Source organism: Aotus nancymaae, unplaced genomic scaffold (assembly GCF_030222135.1).
Source record: "Aotus nancymaae isolate 86718 unplaced genomic scaffold, 86718_ANA_hifiasm-v0.15.2.pri h1tg000033l, whole genome shotgun sequence".
In the NCBI taxonomy this organism is placed as follows: Eukaryota; Metazoa; Chordata; class Mammalia; order Primates; family Aotidae; genus Aotus; species Aotus nancymaae.
This window is the reverse complement of record NW_026988447.1, coordinates 3,936,827-3,958,649: the sequence shown is the minus strand read 5'-3', so window position 1 is coordinate 3,958,649 and position 21,823 is coordinate 3,936,827. Positions and strand designations below refer to the sequence as shown.

General features: G+C 39.3%; 1 protein-coding gene across 1 annotated transcript in view; it reads right to left on the bottom strand.

Annotated features, from left to right (window-relative positions):
- Positions 1 to 12,346, bottom strand: part of NAF1 (nuclear assembly factor 1 ribonucleoprotein) — a 39,480-nt gene extending 27,134 nt beyond the window's left edge. Inside the window, exons 1-2 of the mRNA XM_012438979.2 lie at positions 11,821 to 12,346; positions 9,338 to 9,512 (exon numbers count right to left, since the gene is read on the bottom strand). Coding sequence (XP_012294402.1) covers positions 9,338 to 9,512; positions 11,821 to 12,185 — 540 coding nt within the window. The 5' untranslated portion in view covers positions 12,186 to 12,346. The remainder of the gene's footprint in view (positions 1 to 9,337; positions 9,513 to 11,820) is intronic.
- Positions 12,347 to 21,823: the final 9,477 nt, after the last annotated feature.

Here is a 21,823-nt window from a genome sequence, read left to right as displayed (position 1 = left end):
GGGAAAACAAACAGACACTGTTCTCTGTAATCACCACTGTATTTCCAATACCCGTTTATTGATCCTAGTACTCTGTAATATAGGAATGTACAGTTTCCTGAGCATTACTAAAAAAGGGTGTGGTGGTAGGCACCTGTAATCCCAGCTACTCGGGAGACTGAGACAGGATTTGAACCCAGGAGGTGGAGGTTACAGTGGGCCAACGTTGCACCACTGCACTCCAGCCTGGACGACAAGAACAAAACTCCGTCTCAAAAAAAAAAAAAGACCAATGAAATCTCACCCTAAATACTCCACAAAACATAAAAGGTATATAAAAAGTAAATAATATACACAAAACATGTAAGAGATAAGTAAACCAACCTTGTACAATTCCAGGTTAAGAGTCTGTTATAGAGTCTGCCTTTGAAAGTCCAGTTAAATGAAGCCATATATATTCATTTTGAGAAAGGCACATATTTGGGGGGACTGAATTAAGGGAAACCAGATCTATTTCTTTCTTTTAAATGAGCATGCTAAGAGAGGAGGACAAAGAGGAAAAAATAACCCAAACTCCAACAAGAAGGCACCCAAGAGATGTGCTTTCCATGAAAAATGTTGGCAGGTTCAGAGAACTTAAGAAGGTTTGAAAGGGATAGATCTCTGAAAGGTTCTAAAAGTAATTTCCTTTGGAGCATGTCAGACAAGGTAATAGATTTCTGTCTTGATGTATGAATGCCAAATGTCATCATCTCTTTCTCAACTAGCAGATTTAATGTACTGTATCACTACTAAGCCTAGTCATCCTTTATCAAATTATCCTGCTGCTTTGCTTTTTTCTAAACGCATTGTTGTCTAACATTTCTGTATTTACTTAATGTCCATTTCTCTAACTAGACAATAAAACCAACCATAACTAGGACCTTTTTAGTCCTAATCATAACTAGGAACTACTTAGTCTTGCTCATTGCTATAGTACCCAAAAGATGGCTAACGCATAGCAGGCGTTTAGTATTAATATATATTTATTAAATGAACTCATCTACCTCATCAGTTTAAGTTTAACAAAAATCTCAGAAGTCAGTCTTTTTTAGTCTGAGCAGAAATCAGCTAATGAAAATATAACCTGATATAGAATCCTCAAAGAATGAGAAAGACCTGAACCTAATCTCAAAAATAAAATTTAAAAGCCAGGCTTCCAAGGAAGCTTAACTGCCTAGGATTGATGCATAGATACCTCTGGGTTGCAGCAGTGAACATTAATACAATTATAGATTAACACTTGGTTCCCTGATAACACAGCTGCTGCTCCTCCTATGATAATGACTAAATCTCAGATACATAATCCCCTTTGAGGAAATAAAAAATCAATCACTTTGCTTTTCCACGTATCAGGGAAGGATGTATATGTGTGACAGAGAAGAGAAACACATTAATACAATCCAATAAGGGGGAAAATATGGCCAGAAAACATACTGTGAGACATTAACATTTTGGCAGTGTATAAAAGATATAAAGAATCAGAAGTAAAAGGCATACTAATAAATTGAAAAAATTGAAGGTAGAGGTGATAAGAGAGGCCTGGGATAGAAAGACCTTCTTCATCACAAACCAAGGATACTAAAAATAAAAGACAAAGCGATTTAGTGCAGATTAATTTATCAGCCTGGATTACCCCACAGTCCTTGTTAAAAGAATGGTGAGTAGATAGGAAAGACTTTTTTATTTTATTTACTCAACAGTAGCTACAAATTTAAATTTAATTGATTAAAATTAAATAATATTTAACATTCAGTCTTCAGTCACACTAGTGACATTTCAAGACAGCACAATACAGACATTCCCATTACTGGAGAAAACTCTATTACACAGCACTGCTTTACATTCTCACAGATCAAAAAAGCCCTCCATTACAAAACATATACCCAGGTATTAATAATATCAATTTATTGCTGGCCTTAAAACAGGTATAATTTTAAGACCACATTTTAACAGCATGTACCATATTACTAATGAAGTCTTAATGCTAACCTGAATACTCAGGAAATGAAGATTTGTGATAAATCTACATTTTAATTTTATTGTTTTCCAAAATTAAAATGCAACCAAAAATCTATTCTGGATGCATATTATCTGCAGTTAGAAATAATTGTTTTACCATGCAAATAAAATTATGATCATAAATGTTTACTAACAAAAAAAATCAAAGAACAGGAGAAAGTTTTTCTGGACCCATTTATTCAAGACTTCTATACATAACAAAGGGTAGGAAAGGAAAGGAAGAAAACTATTTCATTCACATCATTAGCAAATGAAAAGGCTGCAGGGAAATAAAAATCCCCAAACATCACAGCACTTGGCACATGAACCACTAAAATCCAACCTACTAAACAAACTCAATCATTTATTTTCTACACACTACAGAGTTCCAAGTCAAAGCCTTTAATGAGAGGCAATATAATCCAAGCAAATACAATTTTAAAAAGCTTACATTAGATGATACATTCATCCTTCACTTTGAGAGAATATGCTACATAATTATTATTCAGGAACCAAATAATGAGAAGGTCCAAATGACCAGATTCCAATGTTGCTATGCAGGTCTCCACAAATACTAAAAACACATCAGTTTAGCATGTACTTATTAATAGTTCAGAATCTGTTCCTCCCCACTTATATGACTCAGACAAGTCTCTTTCTTTCTGGTTTCAATTTTCTTATCTATGAATAGTAAGGAAACTGAGCAAAAGTTCTAAACAGTTGTACAAATGGTTAACAACAATTTAAATGTCCAGTTGCATGTAATCAAAAAGACAACACATTAATACAGAAATTACATACTAGATTTGAACAAAAAATTACCATCCTCTGTGATAGCAGATACTCATAACTATGGCACTAAAGAAATGCAAGATCCTAACCAGACTTCTGGAATACCCATGAAAGAGCAATTATTGTCTGTGTTGTAAAATCATTATATTTTAATTCTCTGACATCTGTATGGCCTACAAGGTTACTCAGTTAAGCAAAATATTCAAAAGAGTAACATCAAAAATCCATCCTATTAAAAATTAAGTTATAGACATATCAGTCAAAAAATGAGTGCCTAAAACTTTCAGTGCAAAAATAGAAGGAGGTAATATGTCAAAAGTCTCCCTCTGAAAAGACAACACTTAAAATTTACAACACCCTTGACTTTTCTAGCATTTGTGAAGGCTTATGGAGCAAAAAAAAGGAATATCAGTAATTTGACGACTTTCTAAAGCAAAATTATCTAAAGAACCTTCAGTTGGATTTTCACTCACAAATATAGCAAAAGGATAGCAGAGGTTGGTAGGGGAAGGAATCAAACATTCCAAATGAAAACTAATCCTTTTTGGTGTCAATTTGGAGAAAACTGAGAAAAGTGAGGAAAGTGGAATGAAATTATTTAACCACTTTTCTCACGTTACCCAACATAGGACATGCATGTGGCAGCCAATTACCTGATGCTATTAGGTGAGCCTTCACAGATATGGTTGGGAAGTAGGATCCAATCTCTGGAGTACTGAGAGCCATGACTGAATTTTTTTTTTCTCTATAGCTGGTAAAACATTGGAAAAAAAAATGGATTAGGTCTGTACACTTTGTGTCAACTATGACCATACTTAACATGTAGTCTAATTCATTAACTTCTTCAGGAGAAGTAATTTTACAAGTTTCCATGGAACTCAGCTATTTATCACCAGTAAGCATTAGTGCCCTCATTACCCTATTGTGTATGACACTAAACTTAAGACTCAGACAAGCCAATTAAAAAATGAGGGTCAACACTTCCTTGAAGTGTCTTGATATTTTTTTTTTAAATGAATACATTATCAACCTGTTTTTCTCTAAAATTACTGTTAGAGAAACAAAGTTCATAAGAATACCTTCAAAATTTGATTTTTGTAAATATAAAACCGAAATAAAACTATAATCCATCTCAATAAGGAAAAAATCTCTAGCAATGAATATAATTCTACGCATCATTTATGTTAATTGAGTCCATATTTCATCAACTTTAAGACACTGATTTTATATATCCCTAAGATAAAAGGACTAGCAAATGATTGTAAAATGCCATGGATTATTGGCCCGATTTTTTCAGAAAACCTTATTATTTAACTGACACAGGGAATAAAACTGTCATGGGACAGGCTTGGTCCTTTCCTTGGCAAAGTTTACAATTGTTCCTTTCCAATCTATTGTTCCACCTCAGTTCAAGCCATGACGCCTTCCTTGACCACTGCAGTACAAGTTACCTCCCCTTCCACTCAATCCTATCACTTCTTGTGTGCAGTACTTATCTGACATTCAGCCATTAACTCTCTGGTGTTACTTTGCTTTCAGCTAAACTGTGTATGCTCACTCTCTAGTTCTATTGCTCTTCCACAGACATTTGTCTTTATCTTCTAAAGCAATCAGCAGAATTGATTTATCGGAAACTACTGAGGAATGAGGGATTCTAAAAAATTGAATGTTTCTGTGTAATAATAATTATATATGTATATATACAGGACATATATGGATACTCTAGTGAATAAAGCAGTACTTCTTTGATGTTTACGGATCATTCATGCCTCATGTAAGCTTTATTGAAATAACTCTATAAAATGAAATATAAAACTTTAATTAAAAAAAAATCCAAGTATTATTTTTGAAGAACACTGAATATTAATGAAAAATGATCTCCTTTAAGTATATAAACCATTGTTTAAATAACAAGCACTTTGGAAAGAATGTTAGTGCTAGCGAAGTGTATTCTAAAATAGACTTTAACAGTTCCAAATATACCTACAGTCATAAAAGCCTAAGTTAAAAGAGGCCTTCATTCGGGACAAAACTTACAAACCAAGTTAGTCCTTGAAAACAATATATTCAATCGATAATTACTAAGTGTAGACCAAGATGCAATACAATTTCCTATATGATGGGAGATCAAATCGGCACGAAATATTCTACTGCAACTTCTAACCACTTGAGGTGGTTCAGGTATTTCCATACATGCATGTTAGGACATTTTAGAACGTGTTCACACTGCTACAATCAGGAGAATAGCATGTACTCAACCTAAATACCAAATGCACTTATCTTATAAAATAAGCAGTCACCAAAGTATGACAGCTAAATTTCCCCCAAAATTGCCAACAAGTGTTAATTTGTTTTTCTTGGTCATGCTATAGTATATGCCTAGATACACATTATTATCCCTATTGAAGTATTATCCGTTTCTTATCTCCATAAACATTGTGCTTATAATTTTAAAATGTTACGGCAAGCCTTTCAGGTTTTCAGAAAATAATGGGCACTAATTTATAAAACTCATTTCTGATTAAAACCTTAAAAATCATAATCCCAAATGTTTTTATGACTACATTTTTAATTACACTTGATACATTTGAATGAAGAGTTCAGGGCATAAACCGCTGAAAAAATTGTTCAAAAAGAACCTCAATTTTCCAATTCATTGAAACACTGAATACATTCTACGTAGTTCAATGTAGTTCCAAAGCTGTCATATGTATGCTGCATTACAGTGACTGTGTAGGTTATATATAAACCTTCTGAGCATTAAAGAAGAGTTTATGTTTAAAAAAGTAATTTTATCTGGTTAAACTTACATAATTGTGACATGAAGAGAACCGCTTAAGACTCTCCTTTTTCACTGCCACTACAGCTCACTAATTCCTCTTTTATTCTCTTCCTCCTTACCACACCCTCCCATTAAAAAAATTACATCTTTCTAAGGTTTAAGAACAATCATAAAGTTACTTCACTGCAGTTCTGTTGTACCTAAACATCTGCATTGTACATAGATCACAGAGATCTAACAACCCACAATGCAGAGTTAAAGGAATAGATCCAGAGAGGTGACATTCCTGCTTGAGGCACAGACTAAATGGAGATAAAAATTAAGTCAAGAATGCCTGAGTGCAAGAAACTGCTAGAAAACACTTTAGAAAGTGGTTGGACATAAAATTGGGTTAAATTGCGCTAAATTGGGCATGTCTATGTCCAGATCTCTGAAGGTCCAGCACAAATTCTAAAATTGGTTTTAACTGTTTGGCACATTTTAATTTGTGTATACCTTTTAGCAAAGACAATATGGACAGAATACTTCATTAATTTTCTTCAGAATTTCATTAGATAAATTAATAGACCACATAGAGCTTGAAGCTCCATCTAGCTGAGATACACACAATCTCGGAGGCCTGAACAAAATGGCACATACCACACCAGCTAGGACTAGTTGTGGAGAGGAGACAGTTCCCTGAAAGAGTGAACTGTCATTTTCTTTTAAAAAAAAAAAAAAATCTAAGCTAAACAGGATTGTCCCAAAAGTAAGCAGAGAAATACAACACTAATTAGCCAGTTCACAGGATATAAAAAGAAACAGATGCCATATTTAGAGCCAGAGATACAGAAATTCATGTATAAACTGAATTAAAAAGATAAATCTGGCCGGGTGCAGTGGCTCACACCTGTAATCCCAGCAGTTTGGGAGGCTGAGGCGGGTGGATCACCTGAGGTCAGGAGTTCAAGCCTGGCCAACATGGCAAAACCCCATCTCTACTAAAAATATGAAAAAAGCCGGGCGTGGTGGTGCATGCCTATAATCCCAGACACTTGGGAGGCTGAGGCAGGGAATCACTTGAACCCAGGAAGCGGAGGTTGCAGGAAGCCAAAATCCTACCACTACACTCCAGCCTGGGCAACAAGAACAAAACTCCATCTCAAAAAAAAAAAAAAAAAAAAAAGATAAATCTACAGATAAACAGAGGAAGCCAGCCAATAATGAAAGACTAAAACGACATACAGAGAACTGTGAGACTATCCAAGAGGGCATGTAAAAGAAACAGTGTGACTAGCCCTCATAGCTGCTTTAGTTCCCAGCTGCTTTCAAATAAACCTCCAGTCTCTGTTCCCCATAAAGAGTCCAACATAAGTCACACATGATAACCACTTCCAAGTATTTCCCTTTCCCTCTATAGAGTATAACCTATTATTACTGTCTGCCCAGCATCCCGTTTTGGAATGAATATAAGCTCCCTTTCCTGTGAAAGATAAACCATTCCATGTGGTTTATATAGGGCTGATATCACATCCAACACCCCATCCTTCGCATAATACATACACATTCACACTCCCTTTCTGTCAACTGGCTGTTATGCACTCCCACCCTCTCTCACTAGCCCATGTGCTCTTTCAAGTGTTCATTTTCCTACACATGCTCTCCCCACTCTCTCCTACACGCTCACCTACACAAACAGGAGTGACTATGTGACTCACAGCCCAGCAACCTGAATACCCATTCCACTAGCCTCAATGATTTGTTCAAGGCTGTGTAACAGACCACAGGCCAGCAAAAGTCATCTCCATCACTTTCATGCAGGAGTCTATCAGTGGTCAAACTGCCAGCCCTGAGAAATGGACAAAGAGGCAGACTGCTAACACACTACATACTTGTGACTATACACTATCCTTAGTACTCAGGACAAAGCCATTCTTTTCCCTTAAACTTAAGATTTGAAACCCTGAAGAAGTCCTAATATCTTTAGGATCTAAAAGCCAGAGATTTAGGGCAGACTCAGGAACTCATCCATTCCTCTACCTATCTCTAGCAGCAGAGTAGTCTGAAGGATTTCTAATAAGTTTCCCAAATAAAGACTATAAATTGCCTCTTCCATCATTCCCAAAGAGCTGTTGAAATGGTCCCAGAAAGAAACAGACCAACCCACCATTCCAAGTTTGAAAAGCTAACAACATTTACATGAAATTTTGTCTTTTGAGGCAAACATACACTTACACAATTCAATAGCACTTTAGCCACTAAATTTATTTGTCTCCACTTGATTTACTGTCTATGTCCCTCCATTAGTCACTATGAGAGCAGAAATTGGATTGGTCTTGTTTACAGCCCCTGGCAAATGGCAGATGTGCTATAATAATTTCTTAAAAGAATAAATATAAAATGCCTATTCACACACTCATTCTATAATCATATATTACTTTGGCCTGAGAACTCATTATCTGTAAAGCACTCTACTAGGCACTATGGGAATTAAAAGGACCACATATGAACTCAATCATCAAAGAACTTGTACCTGGACTCTTTGTGGCCACAAATCCTTTTTGATCTTCTGATGAAAACAAGAGCATTTTGTCTAGAAAAATACCTAAACAAATATGCTAACACTTTGCATTAAATTTGAAGAAATTCTTAAGGTAAGAATTCCAGATCTAGTAAGATAAGACAATGATACATATGCATTTACAGAAGTACTGTGGTCTTTTCTTTGTTGGTTATTATACTCTAATAAGAAACTTATGTAGAAAGATGATCAAGAGACAAGCAAATAAGACCAAACAAGTCTCCTACTTTCAGAAAATAGCTATAAGTTGGGAGCCTTTGTGTACAGACCACTAAGAAATACCAACATTATTGTAGCACGAAAACATGAGCCACTGATGAAGTTGCAAACAAATCCCAAGGTTTTCAATGTATAAAGCATAAGTGAGACAAAAAATTTTTTATTATGAGTAGAGAAAAAGACAAATAATTAACATTGGTAGAATCCATTCATAAAAAAAGGCTCCAGAGTCCTGTAGGCTTTATTTTTTCAAATCTTGCATTAAGCTATCTCAAGAATTTAAGTGTTATATAATAATTATGATTGGGGATCATTAAATATTTTTAAAGCATTAACAATTAAAAACACATGCAGGGGTGGAAAAATTACAATGTGGTAACATAGCCTACATTCTGAAATTCTTCTGAGAAGCCTTTCCTCTTGGGTCACAGGTTTCAGTCAGACTAGTATCATACTCCCAAGGATGGTTTACAGCACAGGAGGAAATAACCTTTAAGAGTTAACTTTGCAAACCAAACCTATCAAGTGCCGATAAATACCATTCTACAATTAACTGTAATAATAAAAACACTCCAAAAACTTCAAGTAAACAGGAATCCTAACAAGCTCAACCCTTTGAACTTCACTCTCTACTTCTCTAAATGCAATCAATAAATTTTCTGACTTATAGACCAAAAAAAAAGCAACTCTACCTAAGAAATCTTCTTTAGAGAATGCAAAAAAATGTAAAGTTCAAAGCTGAAGTTGATGTCACAATCAGAACAATTATCAAATGTGAGAGTCAGATGCAAACTTATAATTATCCAGATCACTACTCTCTTTTACATAAGAAAGCCAAGACATGGCAAAAGCATGCCCATTACGCTGAGAATGGACTTCAAATTTATGGAGCAGATATAGGCAAAATTAGATCAATATCAGTACCAGAATATATTTTAAAACATTCAAACTAAGTAAGTACTTACGTTAAGAAGTAATTCATCTTTTGTTTTAAGAGGAAAATTCTTATTTTCTTTCTCAACTTGTAAATCATCTTCTCCATCTGACAGCACTGGAGGAAGTGATACACAAGAGGAAGAAGAGGAAGATGATGAGGAAGATGAGGAGGAAGACGAACTTGAACTATCTGAATCTGTTTCACTGTAGGGAAGAAAAAAGTTAAAAAAAATAGTATAGTATTATTATAATGATATTAAAATAAGATTATTCAACTAAGAAATATCATCTTTACCACATCTTTACTATTGCTGTTCTAATTCAAAAGCTAGCACCTCAGAGCTGATATGGTATTGGGAGAATAGTCTTTAGTCTACCAGTAACATTTTCCAACCTCTGCTATAACCCAGATCCTCCTATGACAATAGTCTCACACATCATACACCTGTCTGAGTATAAGCAAGCATGTGACAAATCACCAACAAAAGGGAACAAACTCTGGGCATGGCACCTCACTTAGGCACCAGATCGCTTAACTGCCAATGAGTTTCTTCTCAATCTACAGACAACTTGGGGAATCCTCAGTTACTAAATTATGTGGACCGTTCCACTTTCTGAAAACTCACTTGGTCCTTATCTTCCACAGAAATTATCGTTAACAGCAACCATTGTCTCAGTTTAAATTTTGTTTGTTGGCTCCCCATTTCAAGCCCTTTTATGTACTATTTTTTTTTCATGTAAACTTTTTTTTTTTTAATTGCATTTTAGGTTTTGGGGTACATGTGAAAAACATGCAAGATTGTTGCATAGGTGCATACGTGGCAGTATGATTTGCTGCCCTCCTCCCCTTCACCTATATGTGGCATTTCTCCCCTTGCTATCTCTCCCCAACTCCCCACCCCCCGCTGTCCCCCCAACTCCCCCCCAACAGACCCCAGTGTATAGTGCTCCCCTCCCTGTGTCCATGTGTTCCCACTGTTCAACACCCGTCTATGAGTGAGAACATGCGACGTTTGATTTTGTGTTCTTGCAGCCATCAAAAACGATGAGTTCGCATCCTTTGTAGGGACATGGATGAACCTGGAAACCATCATTCTCAGCAAACTGACACAAGAACACAAAAAATTATGTACTATTTTTAAGGGTTCTCTCACTTCCTCCTCTTTCTGCATTACTTCCATGTATAATACCATAGACGTTAATGATTTCAATCATCATCCATGTGACATTAACGCCTAAATCTTCAGCTAGGACATCTCTGAACTCCATATCCAATTCCTCACTGCAGTAAATACTGGCCACCTTTGTATGAATGGCCTATACATACCACACTTGCAGCAAGTTAAAACAAGGAAAAGTGCATGATCCTAACTAAACCTGCTTCTCCCCTTCAGTTTCCATTTGATTTCACTGCTGATAACAGGCAAAAAGTTTTATCCCTTTTAATTTTTTCAAATATTTGGTATTCTCTGCCATCACCCACAAAGAGAGTCAAAAGTGATATCCTGACACTAAGTTGGCCTATTATGATGCTATATTCCTTCTGCTTTCAAAACTTATCCTCAAAGCGTACACCATTTATTTTTCTTTGCTAGTAAAATGAACTCTGAAATCCCACAAAATGATCATACAGCAATCTTAGTACTGCCAAGAAATCCAACCTTGTTTACAGTTACTTCCCCCCTCCCAGTGTACTTCATACCCTCTCCTTCTACTCAAATCTTTCAGCCTTCTTCACTCACCCTCTCCACCGATGACCTTCCTGAAAACTAAACTTCTCACTTTTTCACCACGTGTCTATGTTGTTAACCTGTTTAGTACCCCACTCAACTCACTCAACTATTTGTGGACAATGTTCAGTGTGGTTTAGTAATACCCCACATGCTGGAGTTCTCTCCAGCCCAAAGGTTTCGTATTTAAAAGACAGAAGTGGGGGAAGGGGAAAAGGCTCTCATAAAACGTAAGAAGCATAAAATACTCCTAAACAACACTGTTTAGCTACTTTCATGAACACGTGTTACCTACAAGGACTCTATAAATTAACGTAATTATCAAGAGTCAGCTTTGAAACAAGATAATCCTTTTTCTGATCCTCAATGTATCTGGTTCAAAAAACAAGGCCGAGAAGTGATGTAAACAAAAATCAGAACTGACATAAAACTCAATTATAACTACAAAAGTACAGCCTAAACTGAATAGTTACGGAAATAACCTAAGATCCTCGAGTTTTCTAAAACTAATACGATCTATATACTTAGAACCCTTCAGGTTACCAAATTTAGGAAAGAAGTGAGAACTGATTACTAAACTCAGATTCACAACGCGACCTGCTGAAAGACGCAGAGAATAAAGGGCAGTCACAGCCAACACGTCAACACGTGCGCCCGGAGCATCAGCGACCTGCCCACCCGCCAGGGCCCACACGGGCAACCTCTGCGCTGCTAGGCCCCGGCTTCCCCTGCCCGTCCTACAAGACCTCTCCCCGCAGCTCCGGGTCCTGTAGGAACCCGACCTGTCCGAGTCCGAGTCCGACTCCGAGGTCTCCAAGGGGTCCGGGGCCCGTGCAGGCTCTGCGGCTCCTGGGGAGGTGACGCAGTCCCCGCAGGCCGGCGATTCAGCTAGCGGCTGTGGCTGCGGCGCTGGGGTCCCGGCCGGGACGGCGTTCAGAAAGGGCTGCAGCGGCTGCTCCCCGGCAGGCTTAAACTCCACGGTCTGCCCAGTGTCCGGGGACCCCTCACGCGACTGTAGCGGCGGCTGTGTCCCTGGCGCAGGAGCAGAGCCTGGAGACGCCGCCGCTGGACCTTCGCCAACTCCAAAGCCGGTGCCATTGAATTTCAGAGTTTCCAGCTGAGCGGCAGCGGCCTCCACTACCTCCATCGCACCGCGCCAAAAAACCGAATCGGCCTGAAGACCTGGGCCCGAGGACAACCTCACGGCTCTCTCCAGAAATAAAACAACCTAGGATACCGGAGCAACAGAGCCCCGACCCAACTTCCCGCGTTTCTCAGGTAACTACATGCGGAGGGATCAAAAGACACGCCCCCGCCGTTTACGCAGCGGCGCTTTCCGGAGAGTGTGTGACGTATGTGGCGCGACGGCGCTCACCCGGGACGGGACGCGACGCATGCGCCGGACCTCCGGCAAGCAGTACTGGGGAGGCCCTAAGTCGGCCGTTTTCATGCGTCATGTAAACGGTGCAAGGCCTAAACCGGGTTTTCCTGTTGCTGGATGTGAACCAAATCTGCTCGAAGCGCCAGAATGAAGCAGGGATTATACAACAGGGGAGATGCCTGAAGAATGCTAGGTTCTGTATATTAGAAACTTGAGCCAGAAGTCCTGACGAGACACCAGTAACTTCATGAAAGTTAAATGAAGTTGAGCCATCGATAGATCCATCTACAGATAGCTCATTAACCATTTATTTCAAAACTGTAACTACAACTATTCCATTTTCCTTTCTCCAAAATACCCTCAAGAGAGAGCAGTAATGGACGAAATTTTGCTGTTAGTTAATGTTACAGTGATGTCTATATCATACTTGGGAGAAAGGAGAGATGAGACTGAAATGTACTCACTTAATATTGGAAACCACTAATCTAAATTGTGAAGAGAGCAAGCAAAAAACAGTTCCTAGGACTGAGGAAGAGATCAGAATTTTCTGGTTTCCTAATAGGTCTTCAATTCGATGCATCAGTCCCTACATCATAATAATTATCATTGGTACCATTTGTTAAACATGCATATATTCTTGTTTAGCCAAGAACTGTGCTAAAGATTTTAGAAATTATTCACTGAGAATTTACTGTGCCATCTACAATAGTAGATCTTCGTAGAAATGCAAGGCAAGTGTAGTAAGAGTAAGGTTTTAAGAAGCTTACAGTTTACTTGAAGTAGAGAAGGGCAATGCCCAGGAGATAACTAGAAAGATATTTGAAATATGAAATAGAAAATCCAAGTGCAGCAGAAATGGGAAGTTAAGAAGGATTGGTAGGCTATACCATGGAAATCCTCCAAAGTGAAGAGGAATTTAAACTTGGGATATTAGTAGCACAATGATTAAGCAGAGCTCATAGTTTTCAGCTAAAAAGACCTGTGTTCAGCCTTCAGCTCTACCATCTGTCATTGGTGTAACTGTGACTTTGGGCAGGTAATCTAAATCTTAATTGTCTGGTGGAGGACCTTTGGGCACCCCCTCCCCCCAGCCACATGGAAAGTGCCTAACTTCCGGATGAGGAAAGCCCCTCCTCCCTCGCAAGGAGGGTCCCTTATCTCACTCTGTCTACTGCCTTGGCTTGGCCGGATTCCAGCAGCCTTCCGGCTGGGCAACCGACTGAACCAATCACCATCCGCCCCATCAGCTCTCCAGTAACTTCCGGCCCGACAAGCTCCCGCCCGGCAGACATCCCCCCGCCCGACAGCCAACCTGACCTATTGCCACCTGCCAAATCAGCTCTCCCACTCTCCCAATCCTTCTACCCCTATAAAAACCGCCGAACAAAGAAAGCCGGCGTGAGACTGCTGACTCTTCCCCCGTCACGAGTCCAGTCCGCCCGGAGACTCTCCAATAAAGCCTGAACTCCTCGTTCATCTGGTCTAATTCGGTCGCGCCTTGGGGTCCAAGTTATGAGGGTCCGGGCAGGTCAGACATTAATTCCCTTATCTGTAAAATAGAGATAAAAATACTAACTACCATTTTGTCATTGGTGTAACTGTGATTTTGGGCAGATAACCTAAATCTTAATCCCCTTATCTGTAAAATGGAGATAAAAACACTATCTCATTTAGTTCATGTAAGCATTAAATAAGGTTACATATAAGGGAATGGAATGTCATACATTCAGTGTGCAAAAATACTTGGAAAAGAGAACAGTGTATGAACTCACAAAATATTTCATTGACAATGATCTTGCAAAGACATGCAGTACAGATTTGAGAAGGGAAGACATTTGAGCCAGAATTATTCTCCAGCCAGTCACTTAGTTGCATTTTTCCAAGAATTAGGTGATAAAAGTCTGAACTAGGGTTAGAGTCAATGAAATAGAGTAAAGCAAGTCCCCAGTATCAGGAGAAGAATAAAAGTACTCTAAAATTTCTGACAAAGTAAATTAGAAAGAAGTTGGTATTACCAATAGAAATGGAGAAGTTGGCCAGGTACAGGGCCTCACACCTGTAATCCCAGCACTTTGGAAGCCAAGGCTGGCAGATCACCTGAGACCAGGAGTTCGAGACCAGCCTGGCCAACGTGGCAAAACCCTATCTCTACTAAAACTACAAAAAATTAGCAGAATATGGTGGCAGGCATCTGTAATCCCAGCTACTTGGGAGACTGAGGCAGGAGAATAGCTTGCACCCAGGAGGCGGAGGTTGCAGTGAACTGAGATTGTACCATTGCACTCCAGCTTGGGCAACAAGAAGGAAACTCCCTCTCAAAAAAAAAAAGGAAAAGTTGGAAAGAGATGAGTATGTGAAGTTGAGGCTGAAGAAAATCTAGACAATTGAAAATGTCAATAGGTATTTGAAAATAAGAAACTGGAATTTGACAGAAATGTTAAGACCAGAAGCATAAGTTATGAGATAAAACACTCATTTATTCATTCAGTAATCATTTTCTTAAATTACTATATGGTATGCACTACATTATAACCTGTGCATACAGGAGATAAACACAGTCCTTACCCTTAAGGAGTTAACAGTTCAATAGAAAAGACAAGTTGGAAAATAAGCAAAAAGTATTACAGTAGAGAAATGTATCATGTAAAGGTGAGAATGTATGATATGGGAAAACTGAAAACAGATAAAATACTTGGAAAATTAAGGAAAATATACTACAAGAGATGTATCATGGCTATAAGATTAATTATAGCCATAAGGCTCACTCAGGTATCTTGAGGGGCTGATACTAAATGTATTTATCAATATGACACAAACCAGCCTGAAGATTTCCACCCCTGGCCCAGGGATTTCCAGGAGACAAGGCTGCTTCAGCACAGATGCAACTTTCATGAACCTTAAAACAAAACTTAGCCTCATAAAAATAGCTTCAACTGCCTTCATGAGAGAAACACCTGATAACTGACCAAGCTGAATACAGGTTTTAAAAAGGGGGAAGGGTCTCCCAAATACTGAGAATGGTCTCTGGTTGGAGACTCTCTTGATCATCTGAGCCCTGACTGTATCTGGTCTATGCCCCAACCTCTTCTCACTGACTATCTTGTAAGAGGGATGCCAGAATCAGCTACTTAAGCATCATACAGTCTCTAACACTCATCTTTGACTTGAATAGAACTGAATGGGAGAAGTCACCCTTAGGAAAGCTGGTTAAACAGGACCCCCCAACCACCACCCCATGAACATCACAGAAGGCTTTACAATGTATCTGGTATTTGAGCTGGACTTTCAAAGAGAACCATGAATTTGTTAATCTGAGAAAATAGGAGACCTTCACAGGGGAGAATAAATAACATCATTGTAATTTCCTGCTTAAAACTCTTAAATATCTGTAAGCACACTTAGAATAAAATTTAGACTCCCTGCTTTGGCTTTCAAAACTCTACCTGATCTGGCCACTACTTACCTCTCCGGTTTCTATCTTTTACCAACTTCTCCACTCTTGTGCCCCTGATCGCTGGTCTTGAGCTCCCTTCAACTCACCATGTTAATTCTTCACGTCTGGCATTTTCACTTTGCTGTTCTCTCTTCTCATCATATCAACATGCCTTTTTTACTCATTTATGTTTCTACTCAAACAGTACACCTAAGAGACACCTTTTCAGATCACTCAATCTAAGAGTACCCCCAATGCTAATTACTTTTTAGCTTATTGATCACTGTTTTTATTTAAATAGTATTTATCTTCCCATGAAACTGTATTTACCTGTTTATTATCTGTTTTTCCATAAAATTAAGTCTCAGCTAGGCTGGGTGTGGTGGCTCATGCCTGTAATCCCAGCACTTTGGGAGGCCGAGGTGGGTGGATCACCTGAGGTTGGGAGTTCAAGACCAGCCTGACCAACATGGAGAAACTCCACCTCTACTAAAAATACAAAATTATCTGGGTGTGGTGGCACATGCCTGTAATCCCAGCTACTCGGGAGGCTGGGGCAGGAGAGTCTCTTGAATCCGGGAGGTGGAGGTTGTGGTGAGCCGAGATGGCACCATTGCACTCCAGCCTGGGCAACAAGAGTGAAACTCCGTCTCAAACACAAACAAACAAGCAATTCTCAGGTACCCAGGATCTTTGTCTAATTCACGGCTGTTTCTCTAAGTGCCTGGAAACATAATAAATCCTACAAGGATTTTTGAATGGATGAATGAAAGAAATAATAAAGCTCAATGGGACAATCAGAGTAAGGAATATGACTTAACAGATAAAGGTACAGATAATACCTAAGTTATTCTTTCAATTTAAATTAATCTGATGATACCTAAGAAAGGATACTGTTTTTTTTTTTTTTTACTGTTGTGGTTAAATTCATATTTCATTTCCAGATAGCTTTACCATTGCTAAGTTAGTTGAAGACAGATCATATACTGTAATGATTTTTTTTTTTTTGAGAAAGAGAGAGAGAGAATAGGAAGGAGGAAAAAGGAAGAGAAAGAGAGAGAATGGGGAGGAGGGAGAAGGAAAAGAAAGAGGGAGAGAGAATGGGAGTATTGCTTTCTTGCCCAGGCTAGAATGCAATTTAGTAATGGGTATTGAAAACCTCTTTTATACTGATAATTATACTTAATGATGTAGTCAGGAAGGAATAAGGGAAGAAGATAACAAACAAACAGCCAACCAATATTTAATTTAAACCTATGAAATGCTATGCGATTACTGAGGAGTGATTTACTTCCAATTATATAGTCACCTTTGGAATAGGTGTGAGGTGGTAATGTATGTTTTGTGTATTTGAAGTGGAGAGTTCTATAAATGTTTATTAAGTTTACTTGTTCCGGGTCTGAGTTCAAGTTCTGAATATCCTTGTTAATTTTCTATCTCGTTGATCTATAGAATCATTAGCTCTTCTTGTTGCATTGATCCTTTTGCCATTATGTAATGTCATTCCTCGCCTCTTTTGATCTTTGTTGCTTTAAAATCTACTTTATCAGAGGTGAGAATTGCATCTCCTGCTTTTTGTTTATTAGTTTATTTTTACTCTCTGTTTAATTGGTAAATCTTCCTCCTTCTCTCTGAGTCTTTGTGTATTGTTGCATGTAAGATGGGCCCGGATGCAGCATACCGATGGGTTTTGGCTTTTTATCCAATTAAAATATATATAAGTTTAATACCGGCGTTTGATGCTAGCTGGCTGTTTTACCCATTAGTTGATGTAAATTTTTTATTGTGTTAAAGTTCTTTGCTTTTTGATATATTTTTGGAAAGGCTGATATTGGTTGTTCCTTTATATGTATAGTGCTTCTTTCAGAAGCTCTTGTAAAGCAGGCCTGGTGGTGGTGAACTCTCTAAGTACTTGTTTGTTCGCAAAAGATTTAATTTTTCCTTCGCTCATAAAGCTTAGTTTGGCTGGATAGGAAATTCTGGGTTGAAAGTTCTTTTCTTTAAGGATGTTAAATATTGGTCCCCACTCTTTTCTGGCTTGTAGGGTTTCTGCTGAGAGATCTGCTGTAAGTCTGATAGGTTTCCCTTTATGAGTAACCTGACCTTTCTCTCTGACTGCCCTTAGTATTTTCTCCTTCATTTCAACCCTAATAAATCTGGCGATTATGTGCCTTGGGGTTGGTCTTCTTGAAGAATATCTTTGTGGTGTTCTCTGTATTACCTGGAGTTGAATATTACCCTGCCTTGCCAGGTTGGGGAAATTTTCCTGAATGATATCCTGAAGAGTATTTTCCAACTTGGATTCATTCTCTTCATCACATTCAGGTACACCTATCAAACATAAATTAGGTCTTTTCACATAGTCCGATATTTCCTGGAGACTTTGCTCATTCCTTTTCATCCTTTTTTCTGCATTCTTGTCTTCTCGTTTCATTTCACTGAGCTGGTCCTCGACTTCTGATATCCTTTCTTCTGCTTGATCAATTCGACTGTTTAAACTTGTGCATGCTTCGCGAAGTTCTCGTGTTGTGTTTTTCAGCTCCATCAATTCACTTATATTCTTCTCTAAATTGTCCATTCTCGTTAACATGTCGTCAAACCTTTTTTCAAGGTTCTTAGTTTCTTTGCATTGGGTTAGAACAAGTTCTTTTAATTCACAGAAGTTTCTTATCACCCACGTTTTGAAACTTGCTTCTGTTATTGGAACACACGTGTAATCTATTAAGCCTTGTTCCGTTACTGATGAGGAATTGCAATCCCCTGTAGAGGGAGAGGCATTCTGATTTTGAGTATTCTCTACCTTTTTACGCTGGTTTCTTCCCTTCATTATATATTTGTCCGTCTGTCGTCTTTATAATTACCGGCTTTCTAACTGGGTCTCTGACGTCCAACTTGTTGATTCCCTGCGCCGAAATCTGAGCAATCCACTGAGCCGGCCAAAACAGCGGTGTTAAGATTGATGGTGCTTTTCTGCCCGGAATCTCCGGACTCTGCACCAAGAACTGGCGTGCTAAGGCACCAGCAAAACCGCCACGCCGGCCACAAGAGTCGCCCTGGCGACCCGTGGAGCTCCTCCACTGGGAATCTCCTGGTCCGTGAGCAACTAATATTCGTCTGAAAGTGTGGCGTCCTCTCGTTCTTTGCGCTTTCACTGGGAGGTACATGCCCGAGCTGCTAATCATCAGCCATCTTGGATCTCTCTCTCAGGATACTGTTTTTAAATAAAAATTTTTTGATCCTGTGGTGGGAATGTTTCTGTGTTTCAACATAGTGATAGTGGTACCTATACCGAGCTTTGAAGTAGGTCAGTGTTTCACAAATGGTAATTTTTCTAAGTGCTTGTTTCAAAATGTCCTGAATTTACCTACTTCCACAGGCTTCCTCTTGACTGCATTATTTCTAACAGCTGCTAAACTTAGCCTGAGATCTTTAACCTAAGACTAAATAATAAAAAATACTTAAAATACTGTGTAGCTTACAGAGTCACTATTAACATTATGAGAGAATTTACCTTTTAAATTACAAGTTAAATGGTATATTAACATTTCAAAGGGAGCCTGTAAAACTAAAATGTATTTCTGTAGATGTCGCTGATTGATCTTAGTCTGTTTCAATGTTTAAAAACACATGAATAGACACATTTCCATTTCAAGAAACTTACAATGCACTTGCTAGATAAAAATGATGAGATTTTGGCCGGGTGCGGTGGCTCAAGCCTGTAATTGCAGCACTTTGGGAGGCCGAGGCGGGTGGATCACGAGGTCAAGAGATTGAGACCATCCCGGCCAACATGGTGAAACCCCGTCTCTACTAAAAATACAAAAAAAAAATTAGCTGGGCGTGGTGGCGTGCGCCTGTAGTCCCAGCTACTCAGGAGGCTGAGGCAGGAGAATTGCTTGAACCCAGGAGGCGGACTTCAGCCTGGCACCTGGCAACAAAGTAAGACTCTGTCCCCGCCCCCCCCCAAAAAATGAGATTTTCTGATATATGTCACAAAATCATTAAAAGCAGGTTATGTGACTGTTTAGATGGTTGCTATTCCTATATATATACTGCAGCACTAATTTAAGTTAAGGTCATATTTTTGCATTGCAAACTAATGTAGTAGGGAAAAGAGAGGTATAAGTGCTATTTTAGTCCAAAATGGACTGGCATTGTACTGTACTGGACTCATTTGAGAGTATGGACTGAAATTATAGACTAGAGACGAGGCACTTCTTGCCACCTAGTGTCCTCTCTTATGAGATAAGCTCATAAGAGAGTGACTTACCTGACTGGTGAACTTGGGAAAAGGAACTGAGCATACTTGGTCCAGTATCTTTGTGTTACAGGAGATAGAAATTATTTAGGTAGATAGTTAGGGTGAGTCCCTGGCAGAAAACTTCCTTCTAACAAAAAGCAGCACAGATATAGCTCCCTTTTTAACCTTAAGCAGTTCAAAAAAAAACACTTCTTTTCTAACAAAGCGCAGCCTGGAAGATCAGGCTGTACAACACAGATAAGCAACTCAGGCAGACAGTGAGGAGTTTCCTGGGTAATCACCAAACTTCACACACATACGATGGGCCCAAGTAAAAACAGTGGGCCTTAATAAGCACATCCCTTTCCATTTAGGCACACTAAGATAGGAAACCTGGAAGTATGCACAGGGGAGATACCTGCAGCTGCAAGAAGGTGCCTGGGAGCAGGCACAGAAACTCTTCCCTCCCTTTTAGCACACACCAAAAAACAGCACAGAGCAGATAAACTAAGAGTGTGCCTACATGATCAGAAAATGGAGTGGGTGCTGATAGAGACTCTCCTCTATACAGATAGTACACTTGGTTCTAACCAGTTCTTCGGGCCCTAGGAAGATAAGACACACCCTCCTCACTAGTCCATTTATAAAACCCTGACCTTTTTTACTACAACTCAGTAGCCTGTTCGGGACCCTTCTCTGTCACAGAGAACTGTTCTTTTCTTTTGCCTAATAAACTCCTGCTCCAATCTCACTGTGTGTGTGCATCTACGTTCTTGATTTCCTCAGCTGTGAGACCATGAACCTTGGTATCTACCCCAGAAAACAAGGGGTTTTTTTTTTTTTTTTTTAGACGGAGTTTCACTCTTGTTACCCAGGCTGGAGTGCAATGGCGCAATCTCAGCTCACCACAACCTCCGCCTCCTGGGTTCAGGCAATTCTCCTGCCTCAGCCTCCTCCTGAGTAGCTGGGATTACTGGCACGCGCCACCATGCCCAGCTAACTTTTTGTATTTTTAGTAGAGATGGGGTTTCACCATGTTGACCAGGATAGTCTCGATCTCTTGACCTCGTGATCCACCCACCTTGGCCTCCCAAAGTGCTGGGATTACAGGCGTGAGCCACTGCGCCCAGCCAACAAGGCCATTTTATACTTGGGGGTCCATTGAGATTTGAAGGTAAAATCATTGGAAGGGTGGGAATAGGAGCAGACTCTATACTTTCATTTCTGAGGCTTCTCATCCTCAGTTTTTATTCTCTCAAAGAACTATAAAAAACCCAGGCATCTGACAGCTGATTAAGGAGCCACCAGGGCAAGCTGCTGGTCTTGAAGACTCAGAGGAGAGGCTTGCTGGGGAGGACTTAGTCAATCCCCCAGTGTCCTCTGGGTGCTGGGAATGTTGGCCCTGTTCCAAACTAGTTTCCTTTCATGGAGAGCCTGGCCATCATGTGGAGCTGGAAAAGGTCCTGGGGCAGCAACTGAAAATTTCTGGCCAGGGCTACACCCTGGAGTTATCTAAAGGCTTCTGGGCTGACCCCAGCCCCCAACTGCCCAACTAGGTGTCGGCCCACAGGATCTCCAAGCTTTCCTACTGCAAATCATACTTTCCTCCTTTTTTTTCCACAGTCACCATGTCTCCCATCCCCTCTCTGTATGTGATGCCCTGGGAGTTTTTACAGCCCTGGAAAATAATTCAATTAGGAGGCTTAGTAACCACCTTAGAAACCAGGAATG